This window comes from Leptonotus elevatus, chromosome 15 (genome assembly GCF_054856555.1).
Source record: "Leptonotus elevatus isolate MCC_2025b chromosome 15, RoL_Lele_1.0, whole genome shotgun sequence".
In the NCBI taxonomy this organism is placed as follows: Eukaryota; Metazoa; Chordata; class Actinopteri; order Syngnathiformes; family Syngnathidae; genus Leptonotus; species Leptonotus elevatus.
In genome coordinates, this window is record NC_141253.1 from 7,503,788 (window position 1) to 7,519,886 (window position 16,099).

Below are 16,099 nucleotides of genomic sequence, written 5' to 3' on the forward strand. Positions count from 1 at the left end.
GGCCTACTACTAAGTTTGATTTTCGTCCTTTATAGGGCAGTTGTTGAAATAGTTTTTGTAGTGTTAATTTTATGAGTTTTAAAGAACTCATGTGATAATTGACTTCAGATGTGAAAAAAAAAAAAAAGAACAAAAGAAAAAAAGTTTTATTTTATGTGGTGAGGAATTACATTATAACGAAACAATTTTACTCTGAGGTCACAAAAGACAAACGAAGGATATTGTTTTGGACTTTTGTCATTAAACATGTTTTTTATTTTTTATTTTTTTTAACCAGAAGAGGGTGGGGTGTTCCTCATTCAACGTTGGTTTAGAAATCAACTGGCAAATGCTGAAGCCACAGCCCATAAATGTGACGTTTTCTTCTCATTTAGTTTCCCCATGCTGTAATGAATGGACTGCGGGTGAAATAATTCAACTTGACCAGCAGGGGGAGGTAGAGCGCCGTGTCAATGTTTACCATGAATACATGTACAAAACGAACACAGGCTATGCATTCGTTGCTGACGTTACCTTGTGCGTGCTACTGAGCAATCATGAAATATTTGGAGGGAGTAACGCGAGCGGCGTGACACATCGGCGAGATCATGCCTGAGAAAATAGATCACCGACTGTGGCACGGGGACTAGCGGTCACTGGTGAGTTTGTTGTCAATCAATTTAGCTGTCCTATATAATGCCTGTCAATGTTAGCATTACGATAACCAGCTTGTTTGAAGCGTGTACATTTTCTAACTACTCCTAACATGTTTAGGGTAGAACTATACATCGAAGGAGTATATGTATGTCAGTCGAGGTGACATTGTTAAATCGTCCGTGTTTTGTTTAATGTTGGCAGTGTCTGCAGTGACCACGATTGTAAAATGCAGAATGTCATTCAAAGGATGTTATGTTGGTGGATTATAAACTAGGTTTATCTTGATGCAGCATTCCTTGAGCAAGCACCGTGACCATTTTTTGCATCTATCTATCTATCTATCTATCTATCTATCTATCTATCTATCTATCTATCTATCTATCTATCTATCTATCTATCTATCTATCTATCTATCTATCTATCTATCTATCATCTTAGTACAGCGATTTGTGAAATATCTTTCCATCCAATACATCCATCCTTTCTTTAATGCACCTCAATTTCTAAGAACCGATATCATTCTACAGAATACAAGTACTGTAATTGTGTCTTTTCTCTTGTCAGGTATGATTTCCTGTACCCTCCCCACTCCAGCTTGTTTAGTTTGAAGGAGAAGAAGCAAAGATCAAGATGCTGAAGATGACCCACTATGTGGAGCTGGGCAGGTACCCAGAATGGACTCTGCGCTTACCGCCGCAGACGATAAGACTGTACACCTTTGAACAACTCCCCATGTACCTGCGACAGAACCCTTTTATCACAGGCGGCTATCGGGCCCACCTGCCTTCCAAACTCTGCCTGAAGAGGTGAGACTAATGTTGAACGCTATAAAAAAAAATAATAATTATGTGCTAATTTAGTCATCTGTCCCGTTTGTTTTTCCTCCACAAGTATTTTCGTGCTGTCCAATGAGACTGTGAATATCTGGAGCCACCTGTTGGGCTTCCTTCTCTTCTTCTCTCTGGCCGTCAACGACGCTGTGAAGGTGCTGCCATCTTCTGGAGCCAGCAGTGAGGATTACGTCATCTACGCCATAGGACTATTTTGCTACCAGGTAAAATGAAGACCTACCTACCGAAACTTATATTTGTTAAGGGGATGAAACCTGTGTCAAAAAGTACTGCATTTCTGTTTTGAGTCGATTCTGCGCCATGTAGCAATATTGTAATTCAGGTCATTTGCGTTTCCTAAAACAGGCTCATTGAGTTCTTTCCTCCCAATCAGGTCTGAAACTGGTTTGTATTGTGTTTTAAGACCTGGAATGTGGTGTGGTTTTGCAATTCAACGTGTCTACAGCTCATGTCGAACCTGTTTAGTGTTCACCCGATGGCCTCAACTGTACAGTGATAGACAATAGTGGAAAGTTAGTAAAGCTTTGTGATTTTGGTTCCATCAGACAAAAAGTTTTATCAAGGCGGTTCGAGAACCACCTTCCTCATAAACGATGAAACTAACTGAGGCAACCGAGGCAAGAAGAACTCCATCGGAAAAACCTGAGACAGATTTGGGGCTCAATGTGGGGTGGCTTTCTGCCTCGACCGGTTGGGTTGCCATGTAGACTAAGGGTAAGGCAGTGATTCACAAGGTTACTCACTTGTTGCTGATTGCTGCTTTTTGGACCAGTTTCAAAGAGTCAATCAATTTTTCCAAGCTTGAAGACATCTCATGGTCTTATTCCTTTCTGCTCGCCAAGCAGTGTGTATGGAGGACCAAAAATGACAAAAAATAACAAATAAATAAAACTGATAATAAAAACGAATGAACATTTTTTTTTTTTTAATAAATATAAATGCAATTAAAAACAACAAATAAAAATAAATAAATAAATAAATAAAAGTAATAATAACTCCACAAAATAAAATAAAATAAAAATGAGATTAAAAAAAAAAAATATATACATATAATTAAATGTCAGTCAATCAATAAATAAAATCACTGCTTTATTTTCACTTTCATTTATTTTTATTTTGGCATTTTTAGTCCCCCATAAGTGTGTACTACTGTGTATGAATTGTATTAGCCATACATAGATCCATAATTGGGTTACTTTTGACCCAACTGTGTTTAGAGTGTAAACATTTTGTATTTGTGTTCCTTCCAGGTGTGCATGTTGTGTTCCGTGGGCTATCACCTGTTCTTGTGCCACCGATCGGAGAAGACGAGTCGCCGCTGGCTGGCGTTGGACTACGCGGGCATTTCCGTCGGCATCTTAGGCTGTTACATACCCGGCATCTTTTACTCCTTCTATTGCAATGCCGTATGTGCCGTGATTTCCCCCCAGCCCTGATTTCCTTTCATGATCTAATCAGTTGCTATCGTCTCGTTTGACCAGTTTTGGCGGCAGGTGTATTCGGTGCTGGTGCTGGCTATGATTCTGTTGGTGTTCGGCGCCCAGTTCCATCCGCGGTACATGAGCGCTGAATGGCGCTTCTTTCGGGTGTCCACCTTCTTCGGCGTGGCCATTATCGGGGTCGTTCCGACGTGCCACTGGGTGGCGCTCAATGGGGGGCTCACTTGTGACGTCGTTAAGGTGAGGAAAGCTTTTACATGGGAATCTCAGCACTTTTTCCAACGCTGCATTTTGTTACTTGTGCAGACATTCCTGCCTCGCCTGATCGTCATGTACCTCATCGCTGCAGCTGCCTTTGTGTTCTACATTACCAAGATGCCGGAGCGTTGCTTTCCTGGTGAGCCTGTTTTACTCGCTCGCCGCTGCACTAAGCAAGAGGACTTTTGTTGGAAGTCACTGCTTAAATCAAAAATACATTGTACATAAACATATTGTAATGCCCCAGTGTCCCTTTCAATCATTGTATTGAACAATAAGAATGCAAACATGTAATAAGCACGTTCCAAACAAGCTGCCGATGGCCTCAAATCACGCTGAGTCACTCAACATGAAGACGGAACTCTTCACTCTCATTCGCTGACGACTATGTCACTCATCACGCCAGGCTCCGCCTACGAACGCCATACAAACTCAGTCCCTGATACAACTTGAGGATGGCGACCCCAAGTGGACAAATATAATAAGTACACCTCATTTGAACATGATTTGTTGACATTATTCTAAAGATTAAAACATTTATGTATACAGTAATATAAACTTTTATTTTTTATTTTTTATTTTTTATTTTTTATTTTATTCATCTCCTTTTAAAAATAAAAAAGATACCACAATTTATCCCTAATATCAAAAGTATTTACAGTACATATCCTTTTGTCTCTTAGGTCATGTGAACTACGTCGGTGCCAGTCATCAGGTGTGGCACGTTCTGGTGGTTGCCATGCTTTACTGGTGGCACCAGACTGCAGTCGACATCATGCGTTTCCGCCACAGCCAGCCCTGCCCGCTACAGATACAATGACAACGATCAAACAACATTAGAATGCACATACAACCACTCGCTGTTTTTTTTCAACATGAAATTGTTTACTTTTGGTCAATGCTTACTAACGAGCATGTCCACCAGAACCAATATGTGTCAGTAGGAAGTCAGTTAGGAATGTTAGTGCATGAAGTTTCTATTTATATATAGAAACATGTATAGTTTTTTCTCTCTCTGGTAATTATCTGTTGCTTGATTTAGAATGAAATATTGTATATATGCATTTGCGCATTGGATTCTTGGGGGGTAAAAATAGAAGGAGCTTTTTTTTATTGAACAAATGCACACGGCTGCCTCAAGTGTTCAAAAAAAAGTACGGTGGGGTTGATTTGAATCCGGTCGGGGTGGACATTAGCATGTTATTTATTAAGCATGACCCAGTTTGTGTTTAGAAGCATGAAACGTGACAGTGTGACGGATGTACCCGATGCCATGTGTTGCATCACGATTTTAAACAATCACCTTTAATGCTGTTAAAATCTTATATTTCCAACAAACAGAAATGGACAAATAATCATCATAATGCACTTCTCTCTAAAAAACAATATTTACTTGACTAAACAATATAGTGACCAGTACACCACATTGCTTGTGGGGGAACTAAGTCACAGGTGTCGAACCCAAGGACTAATATCCTGTATTATAATGGATGCTGTGTTCCCACATTCATATTTACAAATCAGTTCATTTGCCTCTTTGTAAAACTAAACTATATGCATGGTATGCATATCTATTTTTCTATACTTGTGGAAGATTGATCGCATGTTTTTCTGTTAATTGGGTGATTAGCTGGCTCTATGTTTCTCCTATTTTACAGGACAAATATAGTTAGGCCATCTGTTTGTGAAGTAATCCAGGTATTCTGAAAATATTTATTGTTCATATTTTTGCTTCAGTCATTGTTATACAGTATGGATTTAATTTGCCTTTTACCAGAACAAATGTATGCAGTACATTCACCAAACTGTTTTTTGCATGACAATGTGATAAAAAAAAAAATCGCTTTTGAATGACTAATGTATGTTAGTTACTGAAGTTGGTTACTTAGTGTCATTATTTACTTTTTTTTTGTTCGCTTTTGAAAATACCCATGAGGCCAATGAACATTCCAGCTAAAGGTGCTCGAGCTTGTTATTTCTAATTTGAACAATAGAGGGCAGCGTTGATGCTCTTATTGAGAATCGCGTAAAGGCCATTTAAACCTGTAAGGCTGCAGCCATGATCAAATCTGGTTATATATATATATATATATATATATATATATATATATATATATATATATATACATATGTAAACTCAATATAACCAGATTTGGTCAACCAAAAACTCATCATACACTGTGCACATAATAAGTAATGAAAACCTATTTAAAGCTACACAGTATGTAAATATGTAACTGACTTGAATAATTACATGAAATTCTGTTACATGCTGACACTTGTTACTGATGTTTAACAAGACATACTGTCAGAATTTATGTTGGGAAATAGCATCGTAGAGGATATGACACATCACTTTGTTTCTGATAGGGTGACATACTCATTCTTCTGGATATTGGTCAACTTAGCAACTTAGATGACTCAGGATGTTAGAAATCTATTTATATACAAGGAGTCCTAAAAGTCATTATACACTTGCTTATTATTATTATTTCCATGCATTATAGTTTCAAAGTAGGGCTTTAATCCTGGTTAGGATTTCCAATTATGGTTTCAAAAAATAATAAACAATGCCAATTTATTATTTGGTTCATGATCATAATCACATAGTCAACGCAAGTGTTTCATGGAATTAATTTCAAGTATTGTGCTTGCACAGGAATGTTAAACACTAATGCAAAAAGGAATGCTCAAAACACATCCGTACTTCTTTTCACAGCTTTACAAATGAATAGGAAAAAAAAAAAGCACATTTGACAACAGAACAAAAAATCAAAATGTTGGCTGTATTCACTTCTTTTTTTAATATAAAACGTGAACATATGCAAAGACAATCCGTGTTGAATAGTTGCATTCATTCAGTAAGTTACTCTAAATGACATCGTTAGACAAACCTGCTGTGAGATAGTTTCGCATTTAAACAAAGCATCAACGCAAATTAAAAATAAAACACACGCACACAAAAAAAACACAACAAAAATGAAAACACGCTTTTAGTGACAAACTGAGAGCAGACTTGCAGCAATTGAAGAAGAAAAAAACAACAACCTTTTTTCATAGTACAAGTTAAAGGTTTTGAGGGGGACAGTTGATGATTTTTAGGTTTTGGGTAATAATTGCCTTTGGTTAACATGTAGACTTTGGCCTCCTGGATTTAGTGTGATTAATGACACGCCGAGCAAAGGTTCAAATAATATGCTAATTATTTGTTTTTGTTTTTGTTTAACGGATCCTGTTGTTCTTCCTCTAAGCAAGGCTAGTGGAGCATTTCCAAATCCTGGAAATGATTAAAGGGTGTCTAAAATATTGTATATCAAAGATCAACTCAGAGCCACCTGAATAAATGCATTTAACAGATACAAAAAAAAAAAGTCCTTAATTTTTCAGTGAATAATCAGGACGGTTTACCTGGGGTCAAATTTGGATGTATTAGTAAAAGTCGTACTTGTAAAAAATATTTTTTTTAGTTGATAACAGGCTCCTTAAGCAGCGTTTCAAGATAAGACTTAGATCAAAACATTGGCTTGATAGGGAATGACGACCCAACAGGTTCGTTTAACTTTGACCTGCGCCACAACAATTCCATATACAGTATCTGTGATCTGATAAAACGCGTTTAGAATGTGCCTAGTTTGGCTGAACTTGAGCAGTCCCGTTCACAAGTGAGACGGACGGTGGTCTAAAAGGGTCAAAAAGGGTTTTATTTAGCAAAGCGCTCCATTTTTTACATTGGAGCTTAAGGCACCTTAATGTACCTCGCATTTCTGTTTTTGGAATTTGGGAGTAACCTGGAATACCAGAAGCAAACCTAGGCAAGCAACGTGGAGAATTTTCACCACATAGCGGTGAGTTAAGATTCGGCCGTCTTAATTCTAGGCCACCTTGCATTCCTTTTGTCTTTTGCGCTACAGAACAGAGTCTTGTGAGCTTTTGTCTGGTTGGCGTATGTTTGTCTGCAGGACCGCATGGTGCACCGTGTGGAACAACATTTTGCTCATGTCTTTGCCACCTTTCCCAAATAACTGCCCCTTTTGCAAGGTATCTATGAGGGAGGTGTTACAGCAGGCGAGGACTACTCTTACGCCAATCTCCTCGAACTCCTTGAGCAGTCCCTCAAAGGCAGCCATGCCGGTGGAGTCTATGAAGGGGATGGCAGAGCAGTCCAAAATGATGGCGTGGAAGTCCAGTTCTCTTTGAACGAGTGCCACGACGGCGTCGCCATTGTTCGCGTTCCCGTTTGTCTGCGCTTGCGTCATGGACAATTTTTTGGCCTTCTTCTCTGCCTTTTTCCTACTGGTCATCTCCAAGAACGGCGTCACCCCGACAGCTTTGTAAAGGGCTTTCAGGAAGGTGTCCTTGTTGGCGTAGTAGAGAGGAGCCTGGAAGCGGAAGACTCGCACTCGGGTCGGCGGGACGAGGTTTTGGTATTCCTCCGCATCCTCATAGAGATCAGAGTTGCCGGCTCGGCCCAGGAGAGAGACCTGATGTTGGACATTTGATTAGTTCCACTCATTCAGTGCCATTGACGGCTATAGACGTCAAAGATCTATTTTAATTAACTGGGCTGGCAGTGAATAAGGATTTTCTAAGTCTTTTAGTGTCGCCTCAACTCTGTAAGACTCTGTAGGTTGTCAAGAATGTATGAGTCAATTTAGCGGACTGCACAGGAGAAGGTTGTGCCCCGTTTAAGTCTATATACTGTAGGTACAACTACAAGCAAGCCCTGTTCCAAGCCTTAATGGTTCATTGCCAAGGATACAAAACAATCTAAAAGCGCAGGACTACGGTTTTCTAGACCTAGGGTTGCCTACCCACCTAAGGGTCCCCTCTCTAAGTGACAGACCATTGTACCCATCATTCACCCAGGTCATTCCACTCTCAGGGCATTGAATCAAGCACTACTGGACTTTTCTAGTTATCTTAAAATATTTTGCACCCCTCATCTGATCAGGGTTTGTCTTCCCAGAGACAAAGAATGGTACAACCCAAGGACCAGACACCGCATCCCCAGAAAGAACAAAAAAAGAGATACTAAATAACCTTCTATCACTGTCACTCACCTTCGGGCTCTGGGTCTTATAGATGACGCAGATCATAGAGTAGGTGATGCCAACCAGGAGGCCCAGCTCGACGCTGATCAGAGCCGTGGCCGACATGGCAACCAGCCAAACCACGGCATCGTTACGGCTGGCTCGCCACTTTGCGGGGACGTCCTTGAACTTTCTGAGTGCACCGCGAAGGCTAACAATGATAATACAGGCAAGGACGCACTTCTGGAGAGCGTGGAAGAAAGGTGCGAAGAAGAGCAAGACTAACAGGATGACCAAGGCGCTGATCAGACTTGATACCTGATGGAAGAGCACAGTAATACACTCGGGACTTCTATTACTATATTCGACAACAACTATGATGTTCCGATGACCATTTCTTAGGTTGGACTTCACCTGTGTCTGGCAGCCAGTGGAGTCCTTTACCATAGTTTTTGCCAAAGCCGCGCTAGTGGTGAAGCAATGGAAGAAGGACGGGATGATGTTACAGCAGCCGATGGCTAACATCTCTTGATTGGGACGAACCGTGTAGCCATTTTTCTTGGCAAACATCTCGGACAGTGACACGGTGAAGGCAAAGCTAGGAGATGAAATGACATTTTTCTTAAATTAAAAATCAGTGAAAAATTCTTCTGCATCACTGCATTTTAATGACCCAGATGAAGAGATGCTCCCACCCGGGCTAATGACAGCATTAGCTTGTTTAAAAATTACCTGATGACAGCTAGAGGAACAGCGTCCAATGCTACTCTTGTCATCAGACTAAAGCTGGGCACTTGAGGAGGAATGAAGCCAGTGGGGATGTGACCTGAAACACTGGTGCCGTAATGATGGTTGAGATTGCCAAAATGGCTGGCCAGCGTGGCTCCGGCAACCACGACCAGTTCAGTTGGCAGGGGGATCTTTAAACGATCCTTGTAGCGTTCCTGGATTTCTTTGCCTGCCACTATAGAACCCCCAAAGAAGATATAATGACTGCCTTACCTCACATTTTGCAATCACAATACAAAGAGTTCCTTTCTTACCCAGTATCGTGATACAGATGGCACTAGTGATGAGGTCACACACGTTGGTCTTGTGAATGTTGGCGAAGATGTTGAACCAGGTTACAGCAACAGTGCCATAGCCCTGATGGCGAGGGATCTTCAGACCCAAGAGGTATTTGGCTTGGACGGTCAGGATAGTAAACGAGGCTCCTGTGGCAAAACCATCCAACATGGGAGCCGAAAGGTAGACGGAGACGAAGCCCAGTCGAAACACAGCCATCGTGACCTATGGAAGAGTTTGTCAGACCTGCTTCAAGACTGGATTCTGGTATCACTTTCACTTCTATTCCAATGTTGATACCAAACTGTTTCATCTCTGCGTCCAGTTTCTGCTTATCCTGAGTTGAGTCGTGGGTGAACTGGTGCACACTCAAGCTTATGTTCTGTGATACGTATGGCAGTGTTGTAGTCAAGACCACATCAACTGAGACCAAGACATTATCACGACTAGAGAGTATCGAGACTTATGGAAGTCGAGACTGAGACAAGATCAAGATTGACCAAGACTGACCCCCTAAAATCCAGAGTCCACCCTGTCCGAGACTAAGACAAGACCGAGTAAACATGCCTTTGATTCCGAGACAAGATCCAAAACCTTTAAAAAGTGGTCTCAAGATCAGTCTTGGTCTTGAGACTACAACACTAACGTTTAAGGTAGGAAATGTGGAAGTTAGTTCATTACCTGGTAGATCCCTGCCAGGAAAGTAAGAGCTGCAGCAATGCTAATAGCGTAGCACTCCTTCCCACACTGCACACCCATTATTTCCACACTGTGAGTTTGACTGGCTGTGAGGTTGATGCTGAATGAACCGTTGAACTCTGGAGGACCAGATAAGTCCTCGTTGAGGTCAAATCCAGCAAGGAACACTTCTCTGTCAACCACCTGCAGAATAGTAGAGGCTGTTACTGTTGCTGTTACATCAGAGGTGGCAAATCCAGGTCTAGAAAGTAAAAACCCTGCCGCAGTTTGGCTTTAGTCCCAGGTGCTAGCTAGCAAGCTCCCTAGCTAGCTCTCCGGGTGCTCGGTTACCTGCTAGGGAGCTAGCTAGCTAGCACAAGGGGCTAAAGCCAAACTGTGGCAGGGTTTGATTTGCCGCCTCTGTAGAGCATACAAAGAGAGAAGGTTGACGTACGAGGTGTGTCACAAAATAAATATTTCAAAACCAAACTGACGTCCATTTTCCAGAGGAGTGAGTTTGTAGTTCAGGTTTGAAAAACATATTTTGTGAGACCTAAGTAGCTGCAGCTCACCTGTCCAACCATGAGACTCATGAGGCTAAAGATGCCGACAGAAACATGTCTGGATGTCCCCATGAGGAAGTAGATGATGTTGGCGTAAAATGAGGTGTACAATCCGTAGATGGGCTCGACTCCAGCGAGCAGGCAGTAGGCGATGGCCTGCGGTACCAAAATGATTCCCACGATCAAGCCGGACATGGCGTCCCCCCAAACGTACTCTCGCAGTTTGTACTTGGGCAGCCAGCGCACCACAGGGAAGAAGCCCGACAAGGTGGAGCGCACTCGGGGAACAGAGCAGCTCAGGCTCCGTTGCAGCTTGGACTTGATGACCGAGACTGCGGGCTGTGGATGGCGAGCCCTCCGCTCCAACAGAGATGGTGGATGAGCTGCTGAGGGTTCTTTGGGATGGTTGACCTCCTCCATGGTCTCAGATGGGGGGAGTGTGCGGCGGATGAAGAGAAGGGCCGAGGGGTTGATGACAGGGTGGTAAGCTGTGCTCCTTGGAGATCAACATGAGGAACGGACCAGGGAGAAAAAGAAAAAGATGATCTGTCTTAAATGATTTGCTTTTTAAGGTTAGTTTTAGGATTGGGTTCGGTTTGAGTCAGGGTTCAGCCGTAGACGGACCATGGTCATAGGAATTCTTTTAGAATTTGGAGCTGATGTCTGGCGGAACTGGAATCGCTCCTCGGGTATGAATTCAGGGTTTGTGTTCAGGGCTTGCCTGGTTGTGGTTAGGGTTCAAATAGGATTGGGATAACCCGTAAAAGTTCTGTCAGAATAAATACAGTCCAAGGTGACAAATTATATATGATAAACATCAACCAGGGAATCTTTCTGTGACCTGTGGACAAAATAAGGACGAGAAGCTGAACAAGTCAGAGTACCGTCAGGCAGTGCAACGGTCACGCTGCCTTGTCAGCCCAGATTGAAACATAATTTATGGACACACTATATTTCTCTTCATATCTAAAACTTTAGTGACCCTGAGGAACAACTGATTTGGCGTTTTGTCGATATTTGCAGTCTTTGGAACCTTTTGTCAGTTGTTGGATGGTTGCCAGAACTTGGCTTATCTTTTCAAATGTTGGCCTGTTAACAGTGATTCATTAGTTGTAACTAATCCCGGTGAAAAAACAATTGCACTTCAAAATGTTGATTGTATTACATCATTTTACAATGGGTCAAACTTTCCCTTTGAAGTTGATCTCACTTAATGAATCCTAATCAGTCCGTTCAATTGTACCCAAGATTATTTCTTGCAATGATACCTCTTTATTTCAGTGTGATAAGATCAGCAAATATGGAGCAGTAAAGCCTTAAAAACTATATTCGCCGACTGCAGCCATGCGTTGTTTGTCTCACGGTTTCCATTTTGTTGGTTTGAGGAGCATGAAACCACGCGTCCCAGTAGCTGTAAAACACTATCACCCTCATCACAACGGAGCTATGCGGTGTCTTTTAGAGCTCTCAAAGGGCCGATATGCCACTGAGGTAGTCAGTAATAAACTATTATCGTGTCTATATTTCTCAGTTGGGGTTAACTCATTATTGGCGACTTGAAAACCGTGCGAAAAAAGCTTCTTTTGTTTTTTATGTTTTTTTTTTTTTTTTTTTTTTTTTTACAATTTAAGTCTGAAATGAAAGCAATACTGTGAGCTATCTTGACTTAGGACACAACTTATGTAACTATTTCGCTTTTGTGAACTTTTCCCACACAGTCCGAAGACTCGAGTCTATCAATAAATTAGTTTGCAGCTAAACTTGGGCTGTCTTGCTTATTGTAAAAGCACCTGATAAATGGTTGACCATGGGAGGAGACACGCTGATGATCTTTTGTAAGCAGCGGGAAGATTGATCACCACGTCACAGTCTAAAGCAAATGGGCTAACTCTGTCCTCAAATCAATAGGTCCTGCTTTTCATCATGTGGTATAAAGAACGCGTGTAGATGCTAAGACCTTTGTGGACAGTGCTTAACTTACACGAGGTTTACACTTTTTTTCCCCCCGCTGGAATAATTACCGCTTTTCTCCAAAATCTAACAAATGAACAGCACAAATGAATAATTTTAAGTGTTATATAGGCACTACAAAACATTTCCGTCATTTCAAACGGGATGCAGTCTTTTGGGTAAAAATGTGTTATCACTTTATATGCAAATATGTTGCAATCAATTGCTTCAATAATAACACGTTCATAAGGTGTCAATAAATAATTAGTAAGCAGCAATACAGTACAATGTAAATGGAAATATATTTTCGTAAGCTATGCTGCGTCTTACAGCTGAACATGGGCTTACTTTTCTTTACTTGCTGCATATTTATAATGATACATTATGACATGTTAATAACACATTTATAAACCATTAATAACATGTAAATAATGCGGCACAGCAAAAGTCCATTAAATCACCCCCGTCACACTTATACTCACCTGGCGAAGTCGAACCGCAACACAAAAGTCTGACGTGACGTTCTAAGTCGGATGTGTTTACCGAGTGATCACAATTGCTCTTGATAGAGAACTAAGAGCAGCCCTTTGAGCAAACATTTTCTACTGGCTTGGCCGCTTTTAGTAGGTGGGGCTTGTCCTCATTTGCAAAATGTATTACATTTTTACAGGAGGTTTACTGAGTCAATTTTTGACTGAACTGCAGTGTTTATCTGGCAGCCTGTCAGCTCACGCCGACACATTGATTACATGCAAGTTAACGTGTTTGACCTTCAGTGCAACCAGTCTGCAGGTTCACAAACGAACCAAATGCCATCAAGAATACACTTCACAATTAAAGGTATCAGTCACATGTGTTTAATTGTTCCACTTCGGCCGTTTTTAGTGTAGTGCTAGTAATTGGCTATTATTATTATTATTATTATTATTAATAAAAAAGAAAGAAAAAATTAAAGACAAAAATGCTAATACTAGTGTGAAATGATTATCATTATGAATCATAATGACAACATTTAATGACAAAATCAGACTTTTAAGCGGAGCAATTTCTGTTTATTTGTTGCTGTTGCCTTATCGCAAACGCTCACGCTCACACTCCCGAATATATTATATGTTCCAAAGAAAGGTCTGATTGTCAGCGTTTGAGCGAATCATGTCATCGCATTCCTCATGCGAGTCTTGGCTAAGATATTCGTCATGTGCACTCATCAACCATAACGTTCCCAATCTAATAATAATAATAATAATAATAATGATAATAATAATAATAATGATAATAATAATAATAATGATAATGATAATGATAATGATAATAATAATAATAATAATAATAATAATAATAATAATAATAATAATAATAATAATAATAATAATAATAATAATAATCCTCTCATGAGAATGTGTTACAGCTTGAGGTGATGAGATGATATGATGATGTCAGAGGAGGAGATGTTCCATCTCAAATGCATATGAACGACACGCAAATAGATTATTAGATAGCAACGTTTCTCTGGAAAGTCACCAATGGACTTCTGCGACATCTCCTCCCACTAAAAAAAAAACAACCACAAGAAGTTGCAATCATCCCATCACATTGTTTGAACCATACGGCTCTTTCAATCCTTCCGCCTGTCATATGCCAGCACCATCAGCTGACATGATGCTGGGAAGTGACAACAGAGAAGGAAGACTCACCCCGAGAGGAGCTTGGACGGCACGTGGAGGACATTCTGTCTCCTCCCGTGCCGTTATTCCATCAAACATCTTTTCATCTCATTCAAGCTGCTTCCTGCTTCCGATTGCAAAGCATGATGGGAGACGTCTCCCACCCACCCCCCGCCTCGTTCCCATATGCCGTCTGGAGCAGAGCGAGAGGGGGAGGGGAGAGAAAGGAGGAGGGAATGTGGCAGATGATGGTTGCCACGGTGACGCCTGCTCAGGCCACTCGATTGCTATATTTGTTGATGTCTTTGAATAAATTGTTTAAACATAATAATAATAAAATAACATACATTTTGATAATTAATCATATTTAAAGGCTTAGTTTAAACAGTTGGGTCAAAAATAACCCACATTTGGTCCAAAAGGAACCAACCTGGATTTTTGGGTTATGTATTTAACCCAAAAAGTTGGGTCGAATGAAAATGTACAAAACAACTCAATTTCTTGGGCTGTTGTACAAAACAACCCTTTTTGTTTGTTTGTGTAGGTGTGTGTGTGTGTGTGTGTGTGTGTGTGTGGGGGTGTGTGTGTGTGTGTGGGAGGGGGGGGGGGGCATCAAAACAACCTTTTAAACCGTTTAAAATAAATAACCCCAAAAGTTGGGTTGACCGTTTTTTTATCTAATTTGGACTCACAAAATGTCGACACAACATATATACAACTGAACTGAATTTTTTTTGTCTGTTATTTTGTGTACAAAACAATTATTAGGTTAGGTAACTATTGGGTTGTTTTGCGTTATTAATTTCAGCTAAATTTGGGGGTTTAATGTAAAACGCAAGAAGTTCTACAGCACTTATCGTCATCAGGGTTAGAGGTGAGCTGGATCAGACTTTGAATGAGCAACGAGGAACATCCTGGACGAAAACCACACTCTCCAGTTGGGTCAGAAATCACCCAATTTGGGCCCAAAAATCCACTACTTGGGCTAATTTAACCCAACTTTCTGGCTTGCTTTTCACACACAAAAAAGGGTCATTTTGTACAACAGAACCCAGAAAGTTGGATAAAATTGACCTCAGCAGTGGCTATGTCCGCCTTTGACCCAAAATTGGGTTCTTTTTGGACCCAACTGTTATTAGAGTGAACCAACTTTTTGGATTATTCTTTTAACCCAAAAAGTTGGGTTAAAAGAGTTAGCGATAAAACATACCAATTTTGGGCGTTGATTTGTGTTTTATTCATTGAACTCCTTTTTGACCCAGTTTGGGTTATTTTTTACTCAAATGTTTTTAGAAGCATACATTTTTTGACAGGTTGTACCAAAAAATGATATACTTATAATCATCTTGAAACTAGGTTTAACGGGATTCAGGTATGAGACGAGCTTATTCCAACTATGCTCGACATTTTTTTAAGGATCACTCTGCAATCCCACAGTTTTTCCCCAATGGCCCTAAAATGTCCACCAGTTAACCTCCTCAACTCTTACAACACCCAAACACTATCTTCTACTTATTAACAGCCTCGGTGGAGAGAAGCACATTCGTGATTCAGTATTAACTGTGACAAAGGTAAAGTCATACTCACGAAGAAAATGGCTGTCATCCGATGTGTGTGTTGGGCTCCCTTTCATCATCTTGAAGCAGAAGGTCAAAAAGGCATTCTTCTGAGTTAGCAGAAAGAATCCACAATGCATATGAGGGAAACACATAGGCTATTTGCTGTTTTATTTTTATTTGGTTAAACTTTTTCTCTGTTGGTCACGGAAAAATTTACATATTTGCCGATTTTGTGCTCAGGTCAAAGCAATAAAATGAAAAATAAATAAGTTGCTTTGCTGCCATCTTATGGAATCTTGGTGTCAATGAACTTCAGGTTGCTTTAAATATTTTTGACATAAATAAATATGGCTAACATCCTTTTTCCCCCCAGGCATCTTTCCTAAGTGTTTTTAGAATTTGAGCA

The 16,099-nt window shown here is 40.6% G+C and overlaps 2 protein-coding genes across 4 annotated transcripts; one reads left to right on the forward strand and one right to left on the reverse strand.

The window, feature by feature from the left end:
* The first annotated feature begins 407 nt into the window (after positions 1-407).
* LOC147161817 (progestin and adipoQ receptor family member 3-like) lies at positions 408-5,314 on the forward strand. Of its 2 annotated transcripts, XM_086096360.1 has the most exons (8): positions 408-638; positions 1,201-1,442; positions 1,528-1,690; positions 2,738-2,893; positions 2,969-3,166; positions 3,233-3,323; positions 3,591-3,669; positions 3,868-4,015. In XM_086096360.1, the coding sequence occupies exons 2-7, from the start codon at positions 1,267-1,269 to the stop codon at positions 3,635-3,637; spliced, it is 831 nt and encodes a 276-aa protein (XP_085952486.1). In that variant the 5' UTR covers positions 408-638; positions 1,201-1,266; the 3' UTR covers positions 3,638-3,669; positions 3,868-4,015. The 2 variants fall into 2 exon arrangements, with proteins under 2 accessions (XP_085952486.1, XP_085952485.1); XM_086096359.1 differs by lacking the exon at positions 3,591-3,669 and having other exon boundaries at positions 409-638; positions 3,868-5,314.
* Positions 5,315-5,973: 659 nt separating this feature from the next.
* Positions 5,974-14,283, reverse strand: slc26a1 (solute carrier family 26 member 1). Of its 2 annotated transcripts, none has more exons than XM_086097700.1 (8): positions 14,165-14,283; positions 10,530-11,016; positions 9,961-10,161; positions 9,258-9,504; positions 8,947-9,178; positions 8,629-8,812; positions 8,245-8,532; positions 5,974-7,665 (listed from the first exon to the last, which is right to left on the reverse strand). In XM_086097700.1, the coding sequence occupies exons 2-8, from the start codon at positions 10,938-10,940 to the stop codon at positions 7,090-7,092; spliced, it is 2,139 nt and encodes a 712-aa protein (XP_085953826.1). In that variant the 5' UTR covers positions 10,941-11,016; positions 14,165-14,283; the 3' UTR covers positions 5,974-7,089. The 2 variants fall into 2 exon arrangements, with proteins under 2 accessions (XP_085953826.1, XP_085953827.1); XM_086097701.1 differs by lacking the exon at positions 14,165-14,283 and adding an exon at positions 12,953-13,540.
* Between the last annotated feature and the right edge of the window lie 1,816 nt (positions 14,284-16,099).

Bases quoted from the DNA above. Each gene is read 5' to 3' on its own strand.
- LOC147161817 (XM_086096359.1), top strand. From the start codon at position 1,267: ATGCTGAAGATGACCCACTATGTGGAGCTGGGCAGGTACCCAGAATGG. The intron at 1,443-1,527 runs GTGAGACTAATG...TTCCTCCACAAG, and splicing joins TCCAAACTCTGCCTGAAGAG to TATTTTCGTGCTGTCCAATG. The intron at 3,167-3,232 runs GTGAGGAAAGCT...TTACTTGTGCAG, and splicing joins TCACTTGTGACGTCGTTAAG to ACATTCCTGCCTCGCCTGAT.
- slc26a1 (XM_086097700.1), bottom strand. From the start codon at position 10,940: ATGGAGGAGGTCAACCATCCCAAAGAACCCTCAGCAGCTCATCCACCA. The intron at 9,179-9,257 runs GTAAGAAAGGAA...GGGGTTCTATAG, and splicing joins CATCTGTATCACGATACTGG to TGGCAGGCAAAGAAATCCAG. The intron at 8,533-8,628 runs GTGAAGTCCAAC...CTCTTCCATCAG, and splicing joins CCACTGGCTGCCAGACACAG to GTATCAAGTCTGATCAGCGC.